The sequence below is a fragment of the Strix aluco genome, chromosome 19, assembly GCF_031877795.1.
Source record: "Strix aluco isolate bStrAlu1 chromosome 19, bStrAlu1.hap1, whole genome shotgun sequence".
NCBI lineage: Eukaryota > Metazoa > Chordata > Aves > Strigiformes > Strigidae > Strix > Strix aluco.
In genome coordinates, this window is record NC_133949.1 from 8741452 (window position 1) to 8765870 (window position 24419).

General features: G+C 40.1%; 1 protein-coding gene across 6 annotated transcripts in view; it reads left to right on the forward strand.

Moving 5' to 3' along the window:
- Positions 1-24419, forward strand: part of CUX1 (cut like homeobox 1) — a 284858-nt gene that overhangs the window by 98029 nt on the left and 162410 nt on the right. For all 6 annotated transcript variants that reach the window (XM_074845469.1, XM_074845464.1, XM_074845465.1 and 3 more), the window contains exon 3: positions 18259-18306. In XM_074845469.1, the coding sequence (XP_074701570.1) occupies positions 18259-18306 (48 nt within the window). The remainder of the gene's footprint in view (positions 1-18258; positions 18307-24419) is intronic.

Sequence of the window (24419 nt, forward strand, 5' to 3'; positions counted from 1 at the left end):
CGCACGATGTGCAAATTGTCGGAACAAAATTCAAACACGTAAAGCAGCAGAATTGGATTCCTCTGTTCAAAAACAGGGAAAAAAAGGAATTAGTTTGGTCAATTTAATAACTCCCAAAGTTGTCATTGCAGTATACCTGTATTTGTTTCCTTATTAATTACACGGTTGTGCTGTTGAAGCCTCCTTTCTGTCCTTTGGGACCAAATTCTTGTCTTGGCTGAGAAACCAAGCCCCCGTTTGTGTTGGGAATCATCGTGTGATTTGAGGCAAGGATTATGCCCCAGCCATTTCTGAGTCATCAAAAGATATTTGCCCATGAATTGTCTTTAGACTCCATGGGTCCCCTTGTAGGGCCCCTAGGCTTGACCCAGTCTTGTCGCTGCACCCGGCTGCTGCAACTTAATTTTTTCGCTTGCTCAAGGTTTGCGTGGTGCTGAAAAACTCCTAGAAGCCCTATCTTCTGTGATGGCTGTATAAGAAATACCCGTTTTAGATTTACTTGTTAAAGTAGCCCTATGTGCTGTCCTACTGCTTTTGCCTTTTGGGAGAATCTGTTAAGGATCCCCCCTGAGGGGATGCAGAAGGAGAATCCTATGTTTGTGATGCATTTAATCCACAGCCTGTCTATACACTGAAATAAATAGAGCATTCACCTTTCTGTTCGTGGATTCCTTTCAAATACAATTACAGTGTCACCTGTGGCATCCCGATTCATCAAGGTCTGTACTAAGCACTTCTGAATCTTATTGACCACTTGTTTTAGAGGATGATAAATCCCTGTTCTCCCAGAGCAAATAGATTTAATAGAGCAGATTTTTTTCTTTGATTTATGTTTGCCATGACCAGAAAGCAGGATTTCAGCATCCAGTAGACAGTGCTCCACAATTACAGAATCTGAGGCAGGCAGTGTCTGTTTTGCTGCTGTATGACAAATTGTGTAAGAAGACTTGGTGACAGTTTATGACATGTTCATATAGAACTACAGCACTTGTTGCAATTGTTGCTTCAAGATTAAACTTTCTTGAAGCCTAGATTTGAATTTAGAGGATGCCTCTCTATAGACATGAGCTCAGTGACTTACTGGTTAGAGAATGAAAAGAGGCAGAAAGAGCCCTGTGTATTATACTTGAGTACAAAGATGAGATGTTTTTCATCTGTGTAGTCGTTAAAAAGTGAAAGTAGTGCGTTTTGTACAGGGTTTGGAAGATTACTGTGGACATTTGAAAATTATTTTTATCCCTCTGTAACATTGTAAAGGCATAAAAAGCAATTCTAATTGCATTTTAACAAGACACAATGTGAAGTGCACAACTGCTGAAGAAATTAAAGAATGACATGCTAAATTGTGACTGTATGGTAAAATTAGATAAACACAATCGCATAACCAAAATCAGATTTTGGCTGATGGAATGGGTGTGTGGTGACAACCCTGTGCTTGTATAGTGTCACAATAAACGATCATCTGCGTTGCAAGTATTAGTGATGAGTGCCACTATACTTCATTGATCATAAGATTAAGTGGCTTGTGCAAGATGGTATCTCCAGCTGCTGCTTACTCTTGACATCGTATGCTGTCAGTTTGTATGACTCGGAAGGGGTGCCGTACACAATGATATTTATGGGGTACCTGGGCCTATCACTTACCTAACTGTTTCATCATTTGTAGTTAGAGCCATGGGTTATATAGTCCAGAAATAGTTGTGTATACTTATTGTTGTCATTACATTAGAATGGGTCTTGTCTAAATAATGAAATCCTAGAAGAGCAATATCTCACTTGAAAACCACGTCAATAGGGTTTTAAAATTGCTTGAATATGAAGAGGATGTTGCACAAAATAGATGGATTCTGCCAACCTAATGATAGGAATTGACATTTTTTCAGAACAGTTGTCATTGATAATTTATAGACGGCTTTAAAAATTAAATTTTATATAGAAGCCAGCTTAAAAATGAAGTGTTGTCAATGTTCTAAGTGCATTAGGTACATTAAGCGAAAATGTACTTCACTCAACGGTATTTGAATACTTCAGAAGTCAGGAGCAACCATGTCACTTGAAAGTCTAGCTGTATTCAATATTAAAGGCTCATATGAGTCTGCTGGATTCCAAATAATGCAGTTGTGCTTCTAGGAAGTGTTTTGAAAATAGTAATTACTGATTTTATTTCTTACACTTACGGATTGAAACATGAAAGTGAAGTGCGTGATTCCTGGAGAAAAAGACACTTTTACATCTAAAAATATTAACTTAGCTTTCTGATTTAGTAAGCTGTAAAAACTACATATTGATGCCCTCCTCATTTTAAAAACAGCTTGACAGTCCACTCACAGAAGGCATCTGCTCCCTGTGCACTGGGCAATAGTGGAGAGCCGGGAAAATTACTGGAAATATTTCTGGTGCCTTTGTGGAATCAGGATTTCCTCCCCCCCTTTTTTTTTTTTTTTTAAATACACTTTTTGTAAAACTGATCCATCTAAAGCAAAGTAGGGGTTAATACACACTTTGCTAAGTAAGAAAAATAACAACAACAAAAAAAACCAAAACCAAAAAACCTGAGGCTCAGCCCAGGAAGATGGGAATTCAGAGATAATATTCAATGTGCCCAAAGGGACAATGCTGTCTCTTGTTGTCACTGTCTATATTTAGCTACCATGCTCATATGCAACTTAAAATACCTAGAATAGCAAGAAGAAATTTTTTTCCCCTTCATTTGAAGTGGTACAGTGTAGGGTTGTTAATTTTGGCTTATCACAGCTGACACTTGAGTAGGGGGAAAAAAATAGTGGTTTGAAGCTTTAACTCTCTCCACATGTGCCCCTTGCAAGGAGCCCTCTTGACTCCTGTGAAACTTTCTTGGCTGTCTTAAATTATATGTCCCCCATTTAGGAGTAGTTCACAGGTCATTTAGTTGATTTAAAATCCATTGTTGTTTGTGCAGCTGATAAGGGGCAAAAGAGCTATTAGTTAACAGACCTAGTTCAGAAAAAATTGTTAATAATTCTAGCTTCCTACTTGCATCAACTGAAATTCTCCTGATTAGTTAGTGTAAACAGCATGATTTATGTCTTAATACTCCAGTTTACATGAAAATGAGCAATAATTTTCACACTTTCAGGAGCATTTCATGCTGCTGCAATGTAAGTTTTTGTGTTTTACCCAGTTATGGAAAACATAATGAAGTATTTCTGTATGACAATCTGGCAAATATTTGTGTTTTGCGAACATATACTGCACACTTCAGTGTTCTGGTTTTTAATGGGTAGTGCTCCAGAGCGTCACTTAGAGCTGTCAAAAAAGTTGAGCAGAAAAATGGAAGAGAGCAAAGTCCTTGAGGAAATAGTGGGCGAGTTGTTTATGGGGGAATAACCCTGGCTGGTTTGGATCACACTAATGGCTGGCTTACCCAAAAAGTGAACTTGTGGTCAAAAGGAGTGTGCTCGACACGAGAGGATTTGGGGGGATAGGGAACAGAAGGGTTGTGCTAAGTTGCCAGGCTTGCCTGAGAAGTCCCTGCCCCGGCCGGGGGCTGGTGGGGAGCGTGTAGGACGGTGAGCTGGAGGCAGCGAGCGGTGCATGCTGCACAGCACTGGGAGTTCATCGGGCTGATGAGGAGGAAGAAGAGCCATAAAAATTAGGCGTCTGGGTCTGCCATGGTTGGAAAAAAGCAGAGTGCAATCCAGAGAGCCAGTCTGTGGAGTCATCTTGTTGTCTGAAAAGTGGATTTGTCACCCGATGTGCAGTAGGTCAATAATCACACACTCAGGTGAGACATTGCTTATCCGTTTTAGGGTTGCTCAAGCCTAGGTGCTCCGTGTTTTCCCACAAATCAAGCACAGCAACGGGACTTTTCACACTATATTTATAGACAAAACCTGCAGTTAGTAATTTAGTAAGTCCATCCTCTGTAATGATTGGTTAGTAATTTACATACAATTATAATACTGCTGACACAATACTTAAACTGGTATGCATGCTCAGGGGAAGGGTCTTCACCTGGGCAAGGGTCTCCTTGACCTATAGGCGTGATTTTTTAGGATTATAATGAGGGTAGTTCAGCGGAGGATACATGGACCTTGAGTTTGCTTGCCAAGTTGGCAATGTATCCTCTTCAAGGTCTAATTGCTCCAGGCTGTCCTTGCTCAAAGGCGGCTATCGACTTGTTCTGATTGGGGATGCCTTTGGCTTGAACATAGACAAAGAACATCTTTCTTGACCTAAGCATAATATTGCAACGTTGTTCTAAAAGTTTAACCTTCAACAGTCTCACTTGCCTCTGGTGCATGTAGCACTTGACCAACAAGGAGTTTTTGTCATGCAGCCCCTTCCCTACATTCTGCGCTGTTGGAAACCACATGGAATATAACTGAATGATACCTTTTCCAATAGGAGCTAACAATTGTTTATGCTTCTGTGATCTGATAATGCCAATGAAACATTTCCTCATTCTTGTTAGAGCTTTGAGAGCAGCATCAAAAGTAATCAGACACCCTTGTCTGCTTTGATGAATCTGTGGCATGAATGAATGATCTCAGTCCTCAGATCCAATGGACCATTCAAACTCTGCATAAGCCGTTCCAGCCACCGAGGTGGTAACTTCGCCCTGGCACTGTCAAGTAGAAAAGGTTCTCGAGGTGGCTGGGGCTAAGGGGGTTTTTGAGAAGGGGTGAGAGGTCTGGGTGGGTGGAGGAGGCAGCCTGTCTGTCAGAAAATCACAAATGCCGCAGGCTGGTTTACACTCAGAAGTTGTGTGGAAATAAATGTTGGTTAGCAGTGGGAGGGGATGCGGGGTTTTGGTTGTTTACCAGTTTACTATACACATGAATATGGGTGCAGTTACAATAGTGTAAAGGTGTTTATTTCTTTTCCCAGAAGGGAATCACTGTTCTAACTTGCAGTTACATCCAGAGTGATGAAATTTCACAGTGTTAAGAGCATTAGAATAAAATACCACCATTTTCTAATTTGAAGGTTAGCTGACTGTTTCTCACTGTCTCCTTACCTGTGATGTGGTGAAGACATTTTATACGCATCTGTTACAAAGAACGTGCCAGAGCAGGGCACGCTCCAAGTGCTGTTTTCAGCAGACTGCTGACATGAGGCACGGGGACTGGAGAGCTATCCTGTGCTACTGCTGCCAGCCTGACAAAAATATCGAAGACAGTTATTCCAATTTATGTAAAAGTTGTAAGAGCCTGAAAGATGCCCAGTGATAGAGTGGCAGTGGGAGCTCCCAGAGCGAGCCGGATGGTTGTCACCACATGCAGAGTGGCCAGGCCACGGGCTCACAGTGTCTGTGGCGGACCCGAGGGGTGTGTGGCGGGGAGGGCTGGCGGCGTTCGACACTAGAGCTCCCGTTACCCGCATCTCCTGAAAAACTGCCTTCCTCTCATCTAAATCTAGCATGGAGTCAGTTTATTCTTCCCATTTGTTCATGTGCAAGTGATTTACAAAAGGCATGATTCCAGTGCCTGTCTTCGTTTTCTAGTAGGAAGAGAATCCTCTCCAGATGAGTAGGTAACCTACAGAAACAGCTATTAGGTTATTGGAAATGTTCTTTTAAAATAAGAGAAAATAGATTAAAACATGCATTTTTCTTAAGTCTTAATAAGGTAAAAATTCAAAATCCATTTAAAAAATGAACAATTAGATCTTTTTATAAGCATAGATGATCAGGATCCAAAAAGTAGTTGTTAAGTCAGATAAGTTGCTTAATCAGTACTGATTCTGAGAGTCCATGGTGCCACTTACCCCTTTTATTTTTATGTTTTTTTTCTTCTAAGGGTGGTCTTCAGTGCTTGTCCTGACCCATCTAAGAAAGAGATCAGTGGTTCAGAAATGTCAGAGTTTATAAGGCTGTAATCAGTTGGGAAAATTTGATATGCTTTGAGTCCTAAGAGTGCTTATTCAAATATTGCATTTCCAAATACAGTGTGTTCCTTTAGAAATTTAAAATAACATGTTTTAACTGCACGGTGTTAATAGGCAGCTGGGTAAGATATAATCTCCTCTGAACAGTAGCTTTTTCTTCAACTTCTGTTATCTCTGCATTTCCTAAGACCATTTCACAGGATGAAGTGTGACTGCTCCCATTTTGCACCTGCAGCTCTCCATCCTTGGTGAATCTGGCCCACAATTTTTAGCAATTGGGTGGTGGCTGGGCCAAGGTTCATCATGTGCTGAGATTTCAAAGTGGCTCATGGTCGTTAGGGCAATTAACTGTTATGTGCATCTCACACAGGAAGAGGCTGGCTGTGGATCTTTGCTTTAAATAACATTTAAAAGCAAGCCCTGGTGGTATTTGGAAGGAGGGTATGCATCAGGATTATTTCTTACTGTTTTCTCAGGCAGTTGGAAGCCAGTCAGAGGAGAAGTAGGAGAGTTTAGAAATTTCAGCAAAATTAGTAAGGTACTGAAAATGTGCAAGAAACATCACAAAGTTTAACAGCTCAGTAGGAGTGGTCTAATTTTTCTGTAGAAGCAGTCAGGTGTTGTCAGTGGGCCTACAAACGCCACTGAAACCCCAAAGTGTTTTTAAGTTTGGGGTTTGTTGGGATTTTTTTTTTTTGGCATCACTTTTGCATTCCTGTGACTCTGAACATGAAAGTCAGGTACTCAGTAGATTATTAGGCATTTTAAAATAAAACGATAGTAGCATCTTGAATCGCTGAGAAGGGAGGATGCCATCTCCTCGCTCAGGACCAGGTCTTTCCCTGGGAAACACCTTCTGGGTCTGAAGTGCTGTACAATCTTGGCAATCAAATGTGATTATATATACATTTATATTGAGGAATTGAAGCAAATATGGTAAATAATGACTGTGCCTATGAACTAAGCTGTCATTTGTGGTATTATTTCCTTATGCAACTCCTGGGACAGCAGAGAGCTGCAGATGCCAGCTCTATGCTGTTGTGGACGTGTCCACAAAACCGTCAGGGGTTTTTGTTCGATTTCTGACTGAGTACTGTGCTGTTGCACTCTGGCAGTGTTGTCTATTGGTTTGCTTTTTTGGTTAGTGGTGAATTTTTTTTCCAAAAATATTTTTGTGCATGTGTATTTTCTTTATAACCAACAAAGAAAATTGTTTAATAAAGGTGTTTCTAAAAAAACGTTTCTTCACGTGGCTCCTCACTTGAGCTTTTCTGGATGGTACTTCTCCTCTGTCTGTCATACTCTTCTATTATTCCCTTGTGCATACAAAACTCAGTATTTACTTTCAGTCTTTCAAGTTTGTTTACTCAGGTTTCAGTCCTGAGTTTGAGGAGCTGTAATCTTATCCATTTTGAGTCCTCCGTGCCACTTGATGTCCATTTTGAGGTGTGTTAGGAATATTTAGCTTAAAGAAGTCACTTGAACTTGTATACCCTTGCTTTGGATGCACAGAGTTTTTTGATCCAGCTAAAGGAAGCCTTCAGTATTGTATCACATACTACTGGTTTTGATGTATTTGTTTAAGCACTCTGTAAAAATTATCATATGTATAAAAGATGGTGATTGCAAGAAGTCAAAATAGAGTATTTTTCTGGATTAAAGGGTGTTGCAGGCATTGTTGGAATTCCTTTACAAGTCCCTGCGTACATCATCAGTCAGTGAGTTTTGACCTCCCCTCTTTTTTTTGAGTGCGGATTTAACTTCTTTTACCAGTTTGTGCTAGACTTCTCATGACACTTGGTGTTAATTGATATTTCAGGTAAGCAGTAATGGAAGACATCTGCTGTCTGGCGAGGTGCATGTCTTTGATAATACTAGAAGAGTGTAAATGAAAATGTGAGCTTCACAGCATCTCATTCTGATTCACTCATATATAGAAACGTATTTCTGAGAAGCACAAGTTTGTTAACAGAAGTTAATTTTTACTTGAGTATATCTTAACCATCTTGTATTTTTACCATCTTGTAAAGAGAGGGAAAACACTTTTGAGAAAAGTAGACAGTTTATGTCTAATTTTGCCGTATTGCAGATCAAGGAAGTTTGCCACGAAGATAGGAATAAGGTAAAAAGTTTGAAGGTTAGGTTAAAACGATTGTAGATAAGTTGATCTGTAGTTGCCATATATAGTCATACAAGAAAAACTCTGCACAAATCCTCCAGACGTTTATGGACTTCTCTGATTCATCTGTCAGAGCCAAACAGCTTCAGCCAAGAGATAGGGAATTTGTTAAACTGCATTAAGTTCCTAAATTGCTGTAGCCCAAAGGAGCAATTCTGCCTTTTTAAGGGGGAAGAGTAGGAGGGAGTAGGCAGGGAGGATAGTGCATTATGAAGTCTCTACTTTTGGTAAGAGTTTCAAGAAGATGAGTAACATTCTAGAGCTCTTTAAAAAAAAAACCACACGCACACACAAAAAACTTGAATTAATTTCCGTTGCTATCATCAAAAGCTGGCTTTCTAAATTTAGCAGTTTCCTATAGACACTCAGCTTATGCTAGCAACAGTAAAACTATTTTTCCTTAAGTGCAATTTGTCACCTTCCCCATCTAAGTTAGTAGAAGATAAGCTTGTATTAATTCTCTGATTTATTATTATACAAGTGTGTCTCATTTTAATCTGCTATTGAGTTCATTGTGATTCAGTACTCGGCTCGCATGCCTTTAATGATGGAAAAAAGTGCACAGGAATGAGAGGCTGGGTGCTTGCTCTGTCTCTGTCTTTCTGTCTCTTAATCTTCAATCCTCTGGGTTTCTTTTCCTGGTCTTCCCCCCCCCCCCCCCCCCCCCCCGAAAAAAAAAAAAAAAAAAAAGCGCCACCCCCTCAAAAAACCAAAACTGGAACAGTTCATAGTTCAGCACATGAATTTGGGAATTAGTCCCAGCTGTGACTGTATATTACAGTTGTGAGAAGATGCTGCTGCTCAAAAGGGCTTTATGTGGGTTTTTTATTTCTTAAGTTTAACTAACAAACAGTAAACGTATTGAATAAGTCTGTAGTGAGATTTTGCTTTCTTTCGTCTTGATGATTCATTTATATCTGCTGTGTGCTACCAAAGTATATGCATTATAGGCCTGAGCGTGTGTCAGTAGGAATTTTGCCAGGAAGCATAAAGGCAGCAAAACTTTGTTTTCTCTGAATTGCTTCACTTACTAAAGCAACATGAAAAGATCCGTGCTGTACTTTTTTATTTAGGTCAGGAGGATGACAGTTATATTAATTTTGAGGTGTATTTGCCAGGTATGCTAAATTAGCTGTAGTACACCCCTTGGGTCTACACCCTGATGTTTTTGAGCTTGTCAGGGTTTTTTTTATTCTTTGAATTTCTCATCTTTATAGGACTCTGAAGTTATCGCTTTAGCTGCATTTAAAAGGTGATGCCTGCTAAGGGCATGGTAACCCGCGAGCCGCAGCAGGCAACTAGCTGGTGACTCTGCAGAGCAGAGGTCGTGAAGAACATAAAGATTGCAAACATGACAGTGGTGAGAGTTCTAGCAAATGTAGGATGTGGATTTGCAGGACAGCAGGCTTTTTGCTCTGACCCTCATAAAACAACTTGTTTTCTGTAGGAGCAACTGGCTTCTGAATAAAACTGAATGGTCAGGATCAAGATTAAGTGAGCAAATCTTATAAAAAGATTGTTAGAGGATTGCTTAGTATTGGATTTTCTTGCATTGGAATTATAGAAAAAGGCTGACTATAATGATATAAATCAGTAAATACACCTGTGTTCTTACATGCAGGTACGTCTGTATGATTAATGCACAGTCTGTTCACAGCTATATTTTTAACCTGTATTTAAAAGATAAGTGGGGAAAACCATTTTGCAATATCTGATGTCTCGGCAATGCACAGACTGCCCCCCCCTCCCCCCATTCACGTACAGTCTGTAAGGATCTGGGGGGATGAAGCCTGGTTCCTTATTATTATGTCTAACACAGAATTAGTCTTCTTGGAAACTTAACCCAAGGTCAAAGCAAGATGCTTGTCTTTTGGACATCTTTCCCATTGGCCAGTAATGGGTTTTAAAACATGAATGTTTTTTAGTACTCTCACTTTTCCTAAATAAAACTGTACATTGAAATTAATGATTTCTGAATGGTCCTACTCATCTTTTCTTTGAGACTGAGGAGAAATCCAAATCTCGGGAGCGCGGTGCTGTCAGACAGCACCCAGGTTTCTGATTTCATCATCCAAGAAGGCGAGGCTAAGCACTGAAGTAGGGTGCACAGTGATTCAGACAGAGCTCTGCTTGTGTGGAGGGAATATGGAAAATTACAGGCACAATTATGGTTTCACATTAAATATTCTTCATTTTAAATCCACCATGTGAAGCATTAGTCTGTGTTTGAACTGGTGTTGTTAAGTGGACCACAGTACTTAGATGCATTTTCTGCAGAGTCATGGCCCATGTCATTAGCTTCTCATTAGAGACGTTAATTTTTTAAGACTCATAATAATTACCTTTTTTCAGAAGTTCCCCATTTTACACTGAGGAGAAACCTCTGTTCTGCAGGCTGTAATTCTGAATAATCAGGGAAGCATTGTGAACTCTTTCTCTGTAGGCTTTCAAAGTACAAAATGAGAGTGCTGTAGTGGATGGAGAAAGAAATCCTGTAGGATGTGATCTGCGGGGGGGGAGTGTTAAGGATCTTTTTCACTGGAAACCTCAGTTGTAGGGGCAGAGAGTTTGTGGAACAATGAGGGGTTTTTGGAGGGACAGAGCAGTTCTGGTTAAAACTTGACAAATGTAGGTGAGGCTGTTTATTGGGATGCACAACGAAGCCGTCACTTTGCTTTCAGTTTTATTGGGCAGATGTACATCTAATAAAATCTGCAGGTACTTAACAAACCTCAGTACCAAGTAATTATCTTTTCTATATGAAGAGATACTGGCCTAAACCCTAAGAATGGTGATTCCTGGGTTTTCCTGACACGTGGTTATCCCGCTGGCAAGAACAGCACACTTCAAAGATTCTGAAATATTTATTTGGCTAATCAAATGGATTTTCATTACATAAATTAGTTCTGCTGACCTGGGATGATACAGACACATGGTTTTTCCCATGACGAGTGTCTGTCCTAGCGCATGTGGTGTCACCTTCAGCATTCAACAGGGACTACAGGGTTTAACAAGAAAGCAGGACAAACAGTTAGCAGGAGGAAGAATCTTCATGGAGCCATTAGCCAGTATGTAGCCTTTTAAATTAATATGTTTGTTAAAAATTATGCTTTATTTTCTGTGTGTATTAGTAAGCTGTTAAATAAGTCATTCTTCTTTTTTCCCCTACTGGAATTTTAGTGACCAGGCTTTCATTTTGTTAGAATTAGCTCCTTCCAAAGCTCTACCTGAATCATTTTTGTTTGAGTTAATTTTTTAGTTTCCTAGCAACTCTAGTTTTTAAGTTCTGAATTGTTTCTGTTCAGTGTCTTTTCTAGCCAATGGTCTGTTTTATAAATGACTGCAAGGTTTTAACATGATTCTAAAAAGCATAGTTCACTAAATAATCTGTAAAGTTAAAAAAATTCTTTTTCTATTATATATAGCGTATGTGTCTGTATATATATATACACATATGCATATGTATGGGTACAACAGTTCTTTCGCACAGTTGATTTTTTTAAACAGTTGTGAAGGTAACCGGTCTGTTTGTACCTTGCTGCATAGGCACAGAGTAAACTTGTTAGTTTTTTGTTTATTTTAACTTGGAAAAAGCTATAAGAGGATTCCATTAAGACTCATGCAAGTGAGTGGTTCCATTGAAAATAAAGTGCCGGGCCTAGACCCAAGGCTGTGGGACAAGTAGACACCTTCACAGATGCTCCATTTTTCTCGTGCCGGGGAAGAGCACGGTTTGCCTCCTTGCCAGTGAAAGAGACCACAGGACCAGCCCCGAACACTTGCTCGCTCTAGACTCATTTCCCCATGGCTTATTAGGACCCACATGCTCTACAGAGTTTGGCAGAAACAAAGGTATTTCCACAAAGAAAGTCCTGCTGTTGAGGCTCTCTTCCTTCTGGGATTGTCACGTGGCTGCAGTTTTGCAAAATTGTCTGAGGTGGTTAAATAGCAAAAATCCCGTCTCTTTGCAAGGAATCTCTCTTAGTGTTTATTCTGTAGGCTGGTTATGCCCCGCTTCGTAACCTTTCTGAAGTGCAAGCTTCTCCCCCTGAATTACAATGCATGTGTTTTTGCTTAATATTCTACTTTAAGCAAAAGTCTGCTCTCACTAAATCAGCCTTTCACAAATGGAATATTTTTTCACTTCTTACTGGGTGGGTCCATACACTGAAAAATAGGTCAAGAACAGTAATCTAAATCTACTGCTAATAAATAATTAAAGCTAATGGAATTTGCACAAGATCTGTGAGATGAAATATTTCAGAAAGTACTGTGGTGTACATTTTGATACTGTAAATCAAGATTTTTTATTTATCATTGTGCTAGGTTGAAACATATCTATAAATGTAACTTCAAAAGATTTTTTTTGTACAGAGAAAATACTGGCATGTTAGTGTAATAAAATAACTAAAAATATCATAGAAAATTGATAACATCATGATTCATTCTTTAATGATCGGATTTCAAGTAAATACTTCAGCAGCCTTAAGCAATAAGAGGTTTTATATCTCATTAAATCGTAGTGTAAATTGAGCAATAAATTGTTTGCTCATATGATTTAATTTGCCTTATATTTTAGGAATTAAATAAGTCATCTAAGCTACTGTATAATACCTGTTTGGACAACTATCTGGGATTTCAGTTTCATATCTTTTAGAGCAAAGCAAAGTGGAGCTTGCTGGAACTAATTAAACATAAAGACTTAAATGTTTCCCATAGTACGCCTCCAATCACATGCCCAGGATCTCTGGTGGAAAAGTTGCATACTCTGGATTTTTTCATAATTCTGGGTGCAAATGAATATTTAAAACTTGTGTATTGGTAGGTTAGCACCTGATTGAGTGATCTCAACTTGTTCTTCACCAATTTTACCTATAGCAAGGCGAAGCATATATGCTTGCTGCCTCTAATTAACCAGCAGAACTGCTTACTACTAATTATCGTTAACTTGCTGATTTCTGTGTTTCACAGTGACAAGTTGTGTCCTTGAAGTATATAATAATCAAACACACCTTGGAAGTTGATGCCAGCGTTCCTCCCAAATCCTTCATGCTTGGCTGCTTTTTACCTCTCCCCCTTTCAGCTATATTTATGTGAAAGAGAAGCTCAACAACGTTACTGAGATAATAGCTCTGTAGACAAAGTGTGTAGAGCTCTGCCTGGGAGGGTACACAGATCCTCCCAATCGCAGGAAACAAATATCCGTCACACCAGCACACTGCCTCTTGGAAGAGGGGCTCAAACCCGACTGCCAGGTTTTGACACCAGAGTTCCTCCTGGGGCTGTGCTATTTCTTCATACGTTGACTGAACTGACAAATACCTTTCCGCACAGTCAATACGTATTGGGTTTTGTTCTGGGTTGGGTTTTTTCCTTTCTTTTTTTTTTTTTTCCCCTCTTTTTATGAGTTCTTATAAGAAAGTATCTGGATGTTCAGCCCTGCCAGTTTTGAGCGCTGGGCCACTTGTTAGTTCCTTATTATGTGTGGGCTAACAAGGAAGGAAATGTGAAAGGGTAAGATGGCAGGAAAGCCGTAGCATCTCGCTGGTGATAAGGCAGCTCAAAAATAGGCTGTGGCAGCTGAACTAATGATGTCACCGATGCTGATACAAGTGGGCTGCTTCTCATTATGACTTCTCTGCCAGACATGGTGACATTCACCAGCCAGCGCGTGTCTCAAGTAGAAGATATAGAGAACAAATCATAGGAAATGTGGCACAGGAGGCATACGATAGAACATTTGCCCGGATTTTTGTTTTGTTTTATTTTACAAGAGCACAATACTTCTGTAGATGATAAAGGTGTATAGGTCAAGCTTAGCCTTGCTGGACCACTTTATCAAACCAGGGTCATAGGGCTCTTGTTGTGACATTTAGAGATAAGCATTTTGGAGGTAAATGAGATGGAGCGGTCTGCGAGGAGATCAGAAGGTGCTTGTGTAGCTTCAGACCTCAAGTAAATTACAAATACAGTGTTGGTAGCCTGACCATTGATATGTCCTTTGTACTATACACAGTGTATTAAAATAGTGGTAGATAAATAATGTAGTTTAGTTGTCAGAAAGATGCATTTGTTGCCCAGGTTTTTACCATAGATTTATTCTCGGTTTATTTTCCATAGAGTTATTTTTAATGAGAATGGAAAGGGAGTTAAAAATTATTTGGATTCAGATTTCATTGTGTAGCTACTCGATCAAAATATAAACTTGTTGTTTATACTCTTGTAAAGGGAAAATGCTATATTAGCTTTCAGCTATCAGATTTGATTCAGATAATGATACAGCATCCTAATTCATAGTCTCTACTTCAGATATTGAGTTTGTCTGTGATAGAGCCTTTTTCAGAAAACTGCTCTATCCTGATAAATCATCCAGAGAGAGAGAGAGAGAACACGCACGTTTAGTTGACATGGAGAAATAGGCTAATAATGTGATTGTATAGGAGTACTCAAATATTTCAATGCATTTGTGTTGATAAATTATCATTTGTTTTAATGTTCAGTTGCATGTACCCTTTTTAGCTGTTCTGCTTGATCTGTGATTTGCTAGTGATTTGCTAGGCTGTATGCAAGTGCTGGAGTTGGTTGCTTTTCCTGTTTTGATCACAGCCCAGGCAGTAAAGGCCACTACACTTTAAACAGATAATAAATCATATGGTGTCCTTGCTAACCAACATTACAGATTCCCCTGGGTCTGAACTGAATGTCCTTCTTTCTGTTCAGTTTAGTGCAAAGAAGGTAAAATTCTATTTGATGTTAGTGTAATATTTTGAGACAAAGTCTGATGAAGAATTTTTCCAAACTGCCAAAAATAAATCTTACAGGAGAGTTTTCGCTGGTGACTTGAGGCATATGTATTCCCGACTTCTGTCTGTTTATTTTTACTTCCCTTTTGTTGTAAGCTGTCTAAAGTTTTGATGCTGTTTAGCCAAAGAAGGAATTATAAAAGTAGCCTATAAACTCTTTCCAAGGGGGGGAGGAAGAGAGGGGAGAAAACAAAAAATGGTGTGAAGAAAGTGTTTATGCCTTTTGTTACGGTGTGTGCCATTTATCCACTTACCTGCATGGCATATTTGGTTCCATTTAATATACTCCAGTGAATTCCTTGCAGTTACTTTTCTTAAACTGTTTGCTCTGTGAAGATAATGGAAGTGGGATGCTCTGCCTCTATCGTTCAGCTGCAATAGATTGCAAGTTACTGCTAAGATTTCAAGTTGTCAAAGTATTTTACCCTGTTAAACCGTGTGCTCGAATGATCAGCATGTCCCAGGATTGCCCTGGGTTGATTACAGTGGTATAACCAATTGCTTGCCAGTGGGACTGAATCAGTTTGAGCAGCATTCTCGCTCTATCATGAAATGTTTTAAAAACAGTTTTACCAACAACAAAAGCTGCTGTCTAAATCAAGCACCACACGTTTTCCCATTATGGCACAAATTTTGCTTGGTAACGTTTTGATTGCTGGGATGAGTGTTTAGCATCCTGCATTTGCTAAATGAAGGATGTGTGGGAATCAGATTTGGTACTTGAAAGCCTTTCTTCCTTTTTGACAGCTTGACCAACTGTTTTCTTTGGCTTTGTGATAGCCCTTCTATTCCTTCCCCCCCCCCCCTATAAACAACCAGTAACAACATCTCTCATTATTAAAGATGAATATGAAGGCAAAGTCCTGACATAGTTTATGTCGTGAAAAAGTTCTGCAAATCCTATCTTTCAAAAGTTAGTACGTGTCAGATGATGCAGTTCAATAGCAAGCTCTTGGCTAGAGCTCGCCACGCACAGAGGGGAGCAGGGCTGATGTTCTCCTGCCCCAGAGCTGGCCGTGCTTTATTTCACTGAAAGCCATTGCGGGGCTTTGTCACCCGCTGATGCACCCAGGGTGATTTCTGATGCTTACACCCTGTGCTCAGGCAGTGGGAATAATGCCCTGCTCTTGAGAGTCGTGCAAGCAAGAGACTTGGGGCTGGTCTGGAATTAGATCTCCTGTATTTCTTCTAGTTTTGACATCAGTTTGCTGGCTGGCGCCAAACTAGTCAGTAAATTCAGAGGCAATACCAGGGACAGAAGCCCTAAACCCGATGATTTCCTACCAGCTGAGATTTTATTTCAAGAAATGTTGCTTTGCTTGGATGGTATAATTTTTCCCGATTTTATAAAGGGTGCCAGCATTCTAACTGTAAATCTAATGTCTCTGTTTGTAATTTTCACTGTGCGTTACAACCTACCATGCCAGATTTTTGGCCCTGAATGTGGGCATTTCTTTTGCCATTGATGGTTATTGTTACTTTCTTCAATGTCATCATCATCAAGTTACAAAGAAAACGTTATAAAATGGGCACAGCTCTCTGGTCTCCTGGAGTAGTCAGGAAGTGGGGAAAAGCTGCTGAACCTGCCAGTTTGCTTTGGTGGAGGCGTAATTTGTAGAAGTTCGTAATACACAAGGACAGTACCTAACCTTTTTCTGTCCTAAAACAGACAGCAGAAAATATCAGGAAACATTTAGGTGACTTAACTTGGTCTAAGAACAGAACTGTTTGGTTTGGTGTTGAAGAGGGAGCTTATAAAGCTGCAACATTATCCTTAACTTCATAGGGATTAGCTATATGTTAGTGCAGTAACTGTAAGAAGTGAAATTTGGCTGATCATTTGTCTTTGATAGCTTCATTTGCGTTTGCCCCCCTAAGCCATTTCTCAGGGAATGGAAGAACTCCTGATACTCTCTGCATGACTTGTCATTTAAATGACAAAAATCACTTCTCTCAAAAGCCTGCTTTTCCTTCAGGAAAATCAGATTAAAACCAGGGCTGAGGGTGTTTTGGTGAGCGGTTTAATGTCCAATGTGTTGCATGATGCTAGACGTAAAAGTAAATGCATTGGAAAAGAGAATTTCCTAACTTTTTAAGGTCACCTCTTTTCCGAAAGGCCCAAGGCTTCAACACAGCCTTTTTGTATAAAGAAAATACTTCAAAGACCTCTTTATGACCTCTTGCATGAGGTTCAGGGTAGCTAAGGGACTGTGGCCTGTGTGAAGCTAGGAAGATTTCATGGTTACTTAAGCAGTTCATGACTGTCTCAGTTGTGAGCAGTATTCTCAGAGCATCATAGGACTCTTAGTTGGAGGGGACATCCAGAGGCTGACTAGATCTAACCTGGCCCTGAAATGGTTCTTTAGCACCCACACTAGTCTGGTCAGCTGTGCCTCGGAAATCTCCAAGGGTGGGAAATCCACCTTCTTCCTGGGTAACCCGCATCAATGCTGCCCTCTTAAATGATGCAGCATCATGTTACTGTTTTATACTTCTTACAGATTTATTCTAGCTGTAAGTGTACTATGAAGTCGCTGCTTGTGCCTCGTCAGAGGAATACCACAGCAAAAATAGGAGTACAGCTTCTTGGCTGTGCATGAATAATACAGTGTCCTCTGCAAAGTTACAGGATTTTATTCTTCAGGCATGCACATAATGAGAATTCTGAGAATTTGTAAGTGAATTAGACCCAAACCAGCTTAAAAGTGGAGCCACTGAGAATTGTATGCAAGATAGATATACCTTTGTTGTCCTAAATTATCCTGCTTGCTAAGTAAAAATAAGCTATAAACTTTTAGAGTCGTTCTATGGGCAGTAGTTTAATGAATTTTGTAGCACTAAGTGTGCTGTAATTTGGAAGAAAAAGTTTGAGTTCTACAGAAACCAACAAATAATACTGTCTTCTTCAATGTATCTATCTCCAGTTCTCTGATGGCTAAAGTCAGAGCACTCTTGAGAAAATATTTAATAAAATAGACCTTTTACAAAATGGCAGCACTCGAAGTGATGGCCCAAAGTCATCTTCCTTTAAGCCTAGTTTCCATTTGTGGACATTTCTTCGGCGTAAGTTCAGAAGTGTAGCTGCTGTTCAGGTAGATAGAGGCATTTACTTCTAATCTCATTAGTGTTTCAGCTGAATTATGAGATTGAAGGCATTCGGTGCTTACCCAACATCACTAGAGTTTGGTTAATTAATACTGTTTGCAACAGATACAGGTGTATGTCAAGCTGGAAATGCAGACTTGTTCAAAATGAATTCTAGGTATACTTTTGTTTTAATCAAAGCTTCCATAAAATGCAATCAGAATTTAAGTAGTAGTTCAGAACTGAAAATAGTGTTAGGAAAAACTTGATAATGGCTTATCCTTTCAGATTTTTCTGATGAAATATCTTGCTTCTGTCTTCCAGGACCTGCGCAAACAGGTAGCTCCATTACTGAAGAGTTTCCAGGGAGAGGTAAGAGCTTATGCTTCTCATTTCGATATTGCTTCACACGAGCCTGGTGTGCTGGCAGCCTGTCAGCGTGGCCGGGTGGGTACAAAGCCCTTGAGCAGAGAGCATTGCAGGGGTTCAGCCCTTCTGCATTTTGCTGTGTGCAGGATATGTGTGTGATACACTGGATTTGTGCTGGACAAGCTGAACTGGTCAAATCACTTTGCATTCAGCATACCTGAGCATAAGCTTACCGTTGCAGTGACTCAGGTGGCACCTGAGAACTCGCTGTGCCTCCGTGACTTCATGGTTAGAACGCTTAATGAATGCCATGTAATGTACGTATACAAAGTATGAAGATATTACAAATAGTTTTCACTGTAAACCTTTTCAGCTGTAAAACATTGTGTTCTAGAGGGCTTGATGGAAAACCTTAAGTTGGCAGGTGTTTGTTGGAAAAACAACAGAAAGCGTTAACAGCTCTGGTGCTGGCTCTTACTTTGATTTCTCTTCACACCACTCCACTAAGAAACACATGATTAGAATGATCACAAGTTTAAAAGCCAACTGTTGTTATTTTGAAGAATTTCTACAGGAAAAAGCAGCTGGGCCAATTACAGAATTTTACATTTTAGCTGTGGACAGCACTGAAGCGCTCACTTCACGTGAGTGCTTAGGCCAGATGGGAGCTGTTGTACTGCCTCTAAGAAAATGTCGTGTATGAAGTTTGAAAATTATATTTCTTCTTATAAAGATTAGTGCCTGCGTGGGGTGGTGGATTTAGGTTTTAGCTCACACTCTGTTACACATTGTAGAGTTCTGCTCTTAATGTTAGCTGTGTTAAAGCAGCAACACTTTTTACTTTCTTAATCTGTTGGCTGATTTTATATTGTTGCAGTTCCCATCAGAGCACAGAGAAATTCAGGAGCACGTTTTCAGAAGTCTGCATAGGGAATTAAGCACACAACTCCCCATATCTGCATTTCTGATTACTTGTACATCCTGCTAAAGATGTATCTCAAATAGGCAATAATTCCTCATCCTGAAAGCAGTATGATATTTTTTATTTTACAACCCAATTTCCCAAGTATTGCTAGAAATAAATAAATAAACAGGACAACTTTGTCCTTGATATATCTAATAGTAGCTTGTGAGAACAAAGAATGACTTGTGTGAGTCCGTTTGCCAATGGAAATTTACACTTTAAAATTGCTCCGAGTGGATTGCAGTGCTCTTAAAACCTTTTCGCTTTAGTTTCAAGCTTGCAATGCACTGACTGAAAAGTGTATGTGTGCTTTCAGCACTGTTCTTTAATGAAGGGAATGTCTGAGGATCAAGTAAGAATCATAAATCCAAATCTGGCTACAGTTGAAGGAAGATTCTCCCATTAGATCTTGCCTGTTGGAGACAGCTCACTGTTACCTTGGTATGGCTCATACACACTCCTCTTCTGTAGTTTTGCTTCACTAATGTAAAATTGAAGTTTATGTTGATATAAATTCAACATCACAAATTACAAGAGTAAAATTTGTTGGTAGAAATCCCCTCTTACATAAATGAAGCACGAATACGTTACAGGATTGTGCTGCTGAATCTCTGAGCTGGTGATTCCAGTCTCCCTAATCTAGACAGGGTTTTAGAAACCTGAAAAACCTGAACTAATCATGATTGACTAAATAAATGCAGAACATACAACTGTGAATTGTGGTATTTGATTATAGATGTAATTACTGTATCTTGTTTTGGAGACAAATCAAAATACTGAGATACTAGTCTGTTCTGTTAAGTTATATTTTATTGTTCAGTATAGAGGTTTGGTCTCTGTTTATTGTTAAGGTTGACTTTCTGAAAGATTGTAAGATGAATGCTCCAGGTATCTCACGAACAAATTGTGTTAAGAGTACAGGCTTTTCTCCATTTCAAATCCATTGGAGATGCCTTGACTTACTCTCCCCCGAGATGGCGCAGCAAGGAGTATTGCTGGGGGCAGGACACCCACCCCACGAGCTTGTAGGATTGCGTGGGTGTTACTTAGGTGATACTTAATGTCCTGGGAGGAGGTGGCAGAGGGACCTTTGGGTCACCCAGCACATGTACTTTGGGATATGAGCAGGGAGGAGGCATGGGGAGTGAACTGCTCGTAAGTGGTTCCCTGCTTCTACTACATAGACTTCAGCCCCAGACTAGGATTTTGTTTCTTTAAAAAACCAGCAAGAGTAAGTAAATAAAACGGAGGTAAGCAGAGAAGCAGTGAAAATAGATGTTTTCTGGAGTCCCTTCTGCTGGAGAGTGAGCATCCTCGAGCAGCAGGTATGGATGCTGTAGGAGTGCTCTGGCTCACACCTCTGTAGGTATTGTGGATGGCATTACCAACCTTGGGAGCACCACCTTCTTCTCACCAGTTTCTCATACGGAAGCTGGGAAGAAAGGTTCTTGCATGATGCAGCATCCCTGTTTACCATGCAGGAAAGCCTCCACCACGTTTTTGGCTGTGACTGCTATCTCCACCCCTACTGCTATTGCCCCATCCTTTTCTTGATCTCTAATGACAGAACTAAGTAGGTGCTTTTGGCATGTCCCAGTGATACTAAGTTACGATGCCACCTCAGAGGGGAAGCAGGCTTTTGCAAATCCCATGTGGGATGACTGTGTTCCACAGGGCTCTGGGCACTAGGGAGGGACAGAAGATAGAAGGGACAGGCAGCTCCCTAGTGAGCAAAGGTATTTAAGTAGCTTTAGACAGATACTGTGATGTTTCTGCCTGCCTAAGGACTGGCTCCCCACCTCCTGCAGTGCCTCAGCACTCATGCTAGTGTGGTCCCACAGTGAGCACAAAGTTTTCTTTTTTTCCCGTTTTTTGCTGGCTTAGTTTTCTGCCAGGTTGGTTCACTGAAGCAGCTCTCTGCAGGCGCCTGCTGGGCAGGGGAGAGGCCGGGAGAGCAAAGCCCAGGGCAGGAGGAGTGCACATGTGCCAGCTTAGGTTGACTTAAACTGTCCTTGAACTGTACCCTCGGTGAGCCTGACGTGACTTGGAGAGAGGTTAACTTAAGCTCACATATTTAAATATCCTCCCAAGCATGCTTTATGGGACATCTGCTTGTAAACCTGAACCTGTGGCTAGTTGACTTTTTAAAATAAATCCACAGGTCACTTCAGCCAATTTTTCTTTTCAGTTTGAGCATGGGTATTGATACTTCTTTCCTCCCCCCCTTTTCCCTTTGTATAATATGAATTTATAAATAAACACCCCCCAACCAGAACACTCTATATGCTGTAGATATTTATCTCATTCATTCAGATGAAAACTCTTTCATTACTGGTTGGAAATAACTTTTTTGTATAGATCTCGGTGCTTTAAGTAACTGGATTTTTTATGATGACAATTAAAGTAAAAGCATTATGAAATGAAATTTAGAAAACTACAGACCTTAAAATGCATTCCTAGTTCAATGTGAGACCCTATTAATTCGTCACTGTAGTACAATTTTATTATAGTACTTTTTCCTTGTTTAGGAGTTTAATGGAAATTTGCATGCAGTTTTTTTTAAAAAAACTAACAGAATGTTGTGTCTGATTCAAAGCTGATGGTATTGTTCTTTTGATTTTTGTGGGTAACTTCCCTAGCTTTCCTGGAAGATTTAAGGTCTGGATGGTGTAAAGAGGCGATTGTGAGCAAGACAGTTAGAAGTCATTAATTTAAGAGGTGTAAAATTCCTGTCGTTTCTATCTTAAATTTTTTTTTTTGCTTACCACTAACCTGGGGATGCAACTTATTAATGGTTTGCTTACCATATGCTGGGCTAAATACAGGACAGAATCAGAAAACACTGAAGAGCTTTATCATTCAATCATAAAATATGTAATTTGCAAGCTGGCAAGGCACTCCTTCAAGCAACCATCTAAATAAGCTGTGTTCTGAGTAGGTCATTGTGCGTTACCATGTTTACATCAGTGGATGGATATTTGTACATGAAATCTTAAAAAAAAAAGAAAAGGTTATGTTCTTGGGCTATGTTAATTTACAGAACTGAAGTTGTGGTATGGAAACCTAATGTTGGAATCCGTATTTGTGAAGTCATCAAATAGATATTTTAAGGCTGGGAAAGGATTTCCTGAGGTCATTAGCATTCTTTTCATGTGGCATAACAGTACTGTCCAACAGTAATGCAGTAATCCCTCATTTGGAGAACCCTTTAAGGCACATACTCCAAAACAACACACTGGACTTTATTTCTGTGAAAACCAGTTCTCATATTCTTCTCACAAAGCAAGTACTTTTAAGGGTGTTGCCATTCTGATGAGACCACTCTGGCTCCCCACTTAGCTGAATTGCTCTTTAAACTATTAATTTGGTCAGTAGAGTAATTTAATAATTTTCCATATGCAGACGACAGAAGCTGAAAATCAGTTTGGTGTGCTGGAACTACTAATCATGCCTTTGAAGGAGTACTCTAATAATATGTGTGCCTAAACAACTTCAGACCTACTGTACTTCTACATTTTGAAGGAGTATTCCTGAGCTGATATTCATCTTCCCCCCCCCCCCCCTTTAATTTCCTTATGTTAAATTTACAAACCTAATTAATACAATTTCTTTCCTGTAGGTTCACTTCATGATGGCTCAATTAGAGTAGCAGTAGAACTGTGGTTCAATATTCAGGCCAGCTTCATAATTGAGAACACATTTTCTTCTCAAAAGCTGCAGCTGGTTTGGTTCTGCTCATGCAGAAAAGGATATAACCTTGCATAACATAGGAAATGAACGGTTGAGAGAGAAGCCAAATTCAATTTCAGTCAGATATTTTGAGGATAAGTCCATGATCTATGGAAGCAAGGGAATGAAAAGTGTGTGTATGTGGAAAGCAGCGTATTCAGCACTCTATTAATCACGGCTAGCCTGGGTGCTGTTGTGTGCCGTTGCGTTAGCACAGATTCTAGTACAGAGGCTGGAGAGCAGCCAAGCACTCCAGAAGTTAACCTCTTAAAGACCCTGAGCTGCTTTCTGTTGAATAAATGTAATTTTGTGGTCAGAAATAAATGCTTGTGATGTAGCAGGAGCTTTGAAAACAACAGCGTGGCAAAGCTATTACAAATTGCTCTGTGTTGGGGAAGTCAACAGCATACATCAAAATTCAGAGCTCGCATCGCGCTGATTTAGGCCCAGAGCTTTCCTGCTTTTCAGTGAAAGTCCCGTTAAACCACTCCGTGGAACAAAATGGAGTAAATGTAATATTTTTGGTGGGTAATTGTTTTTGTTTAATGTCCACTCCACAGGGTGTGGGTGGTGGGTAATTTCCTTTGTATAACAGGAGCACGGGGATGGATTTGTGCTTCATCTCGCTTCTGTTTCCCGATGCTAGGGGAAGGGAGAGAGGCACACAGCGTGCTTTTGGGGTAACAGCAGCGCAGCAGCGTTTCATTTCTTTGTTTACACAAGTGTGTAAATGATTATTTATTTATTTTTGGCTGGCTTGATTGCAGTTTAAACAACATCTTTCCTGAGGAAGGTGATTTAAATATACTTCAGCATCTCAAAGGCAGATGCACTCTCCCTGATGAGCATGTGGGATGTCTGGTGCCGGCACTGGGCTGCAGGGTCGAAAACATCCCCGAGAGAAGAGACACTGAACTCCAGAGCGATGGACAGAACTGTAGAAACTCTCAAACACAGTTAGAGCCTCTCCTATATGTACCCCTTTCTCCTTCCCATATTGGTATCTTCCTGGGACAAACCTCAGCTATTGGGATAAGCCAAACCTAACATACACCACCAGAAGCAGGCACTAGGTACTCTGCACCTTTCTGAAGCTCCTGCAGGTTCATCTCTATCCCATCCAGTGTGCAAGCAAGTTGTACTGAGACAGCAGATACTACTAGGGTAACTTTGGGGAGGATCAGCCCAAATCCTCTTATTTTTATATAATTGACAAAGTGCTGAAATTTCTGTTGGCAGCTGGTGGGCTGTCTATATTAAGGCCCGTTATGCCGCTGCCACGCGTTTGGGTGAAATGATAACAGTGGTGGGAAACTATTTATGCAAAATTCAGACAGGCAGCACTGTTTCAGTTCGCAGTGTCAGGAGTATCTTCTCATCCTTTTAAAAAAAGAGAGCTTGAAGTGTGCTGGAAAGAATGGGG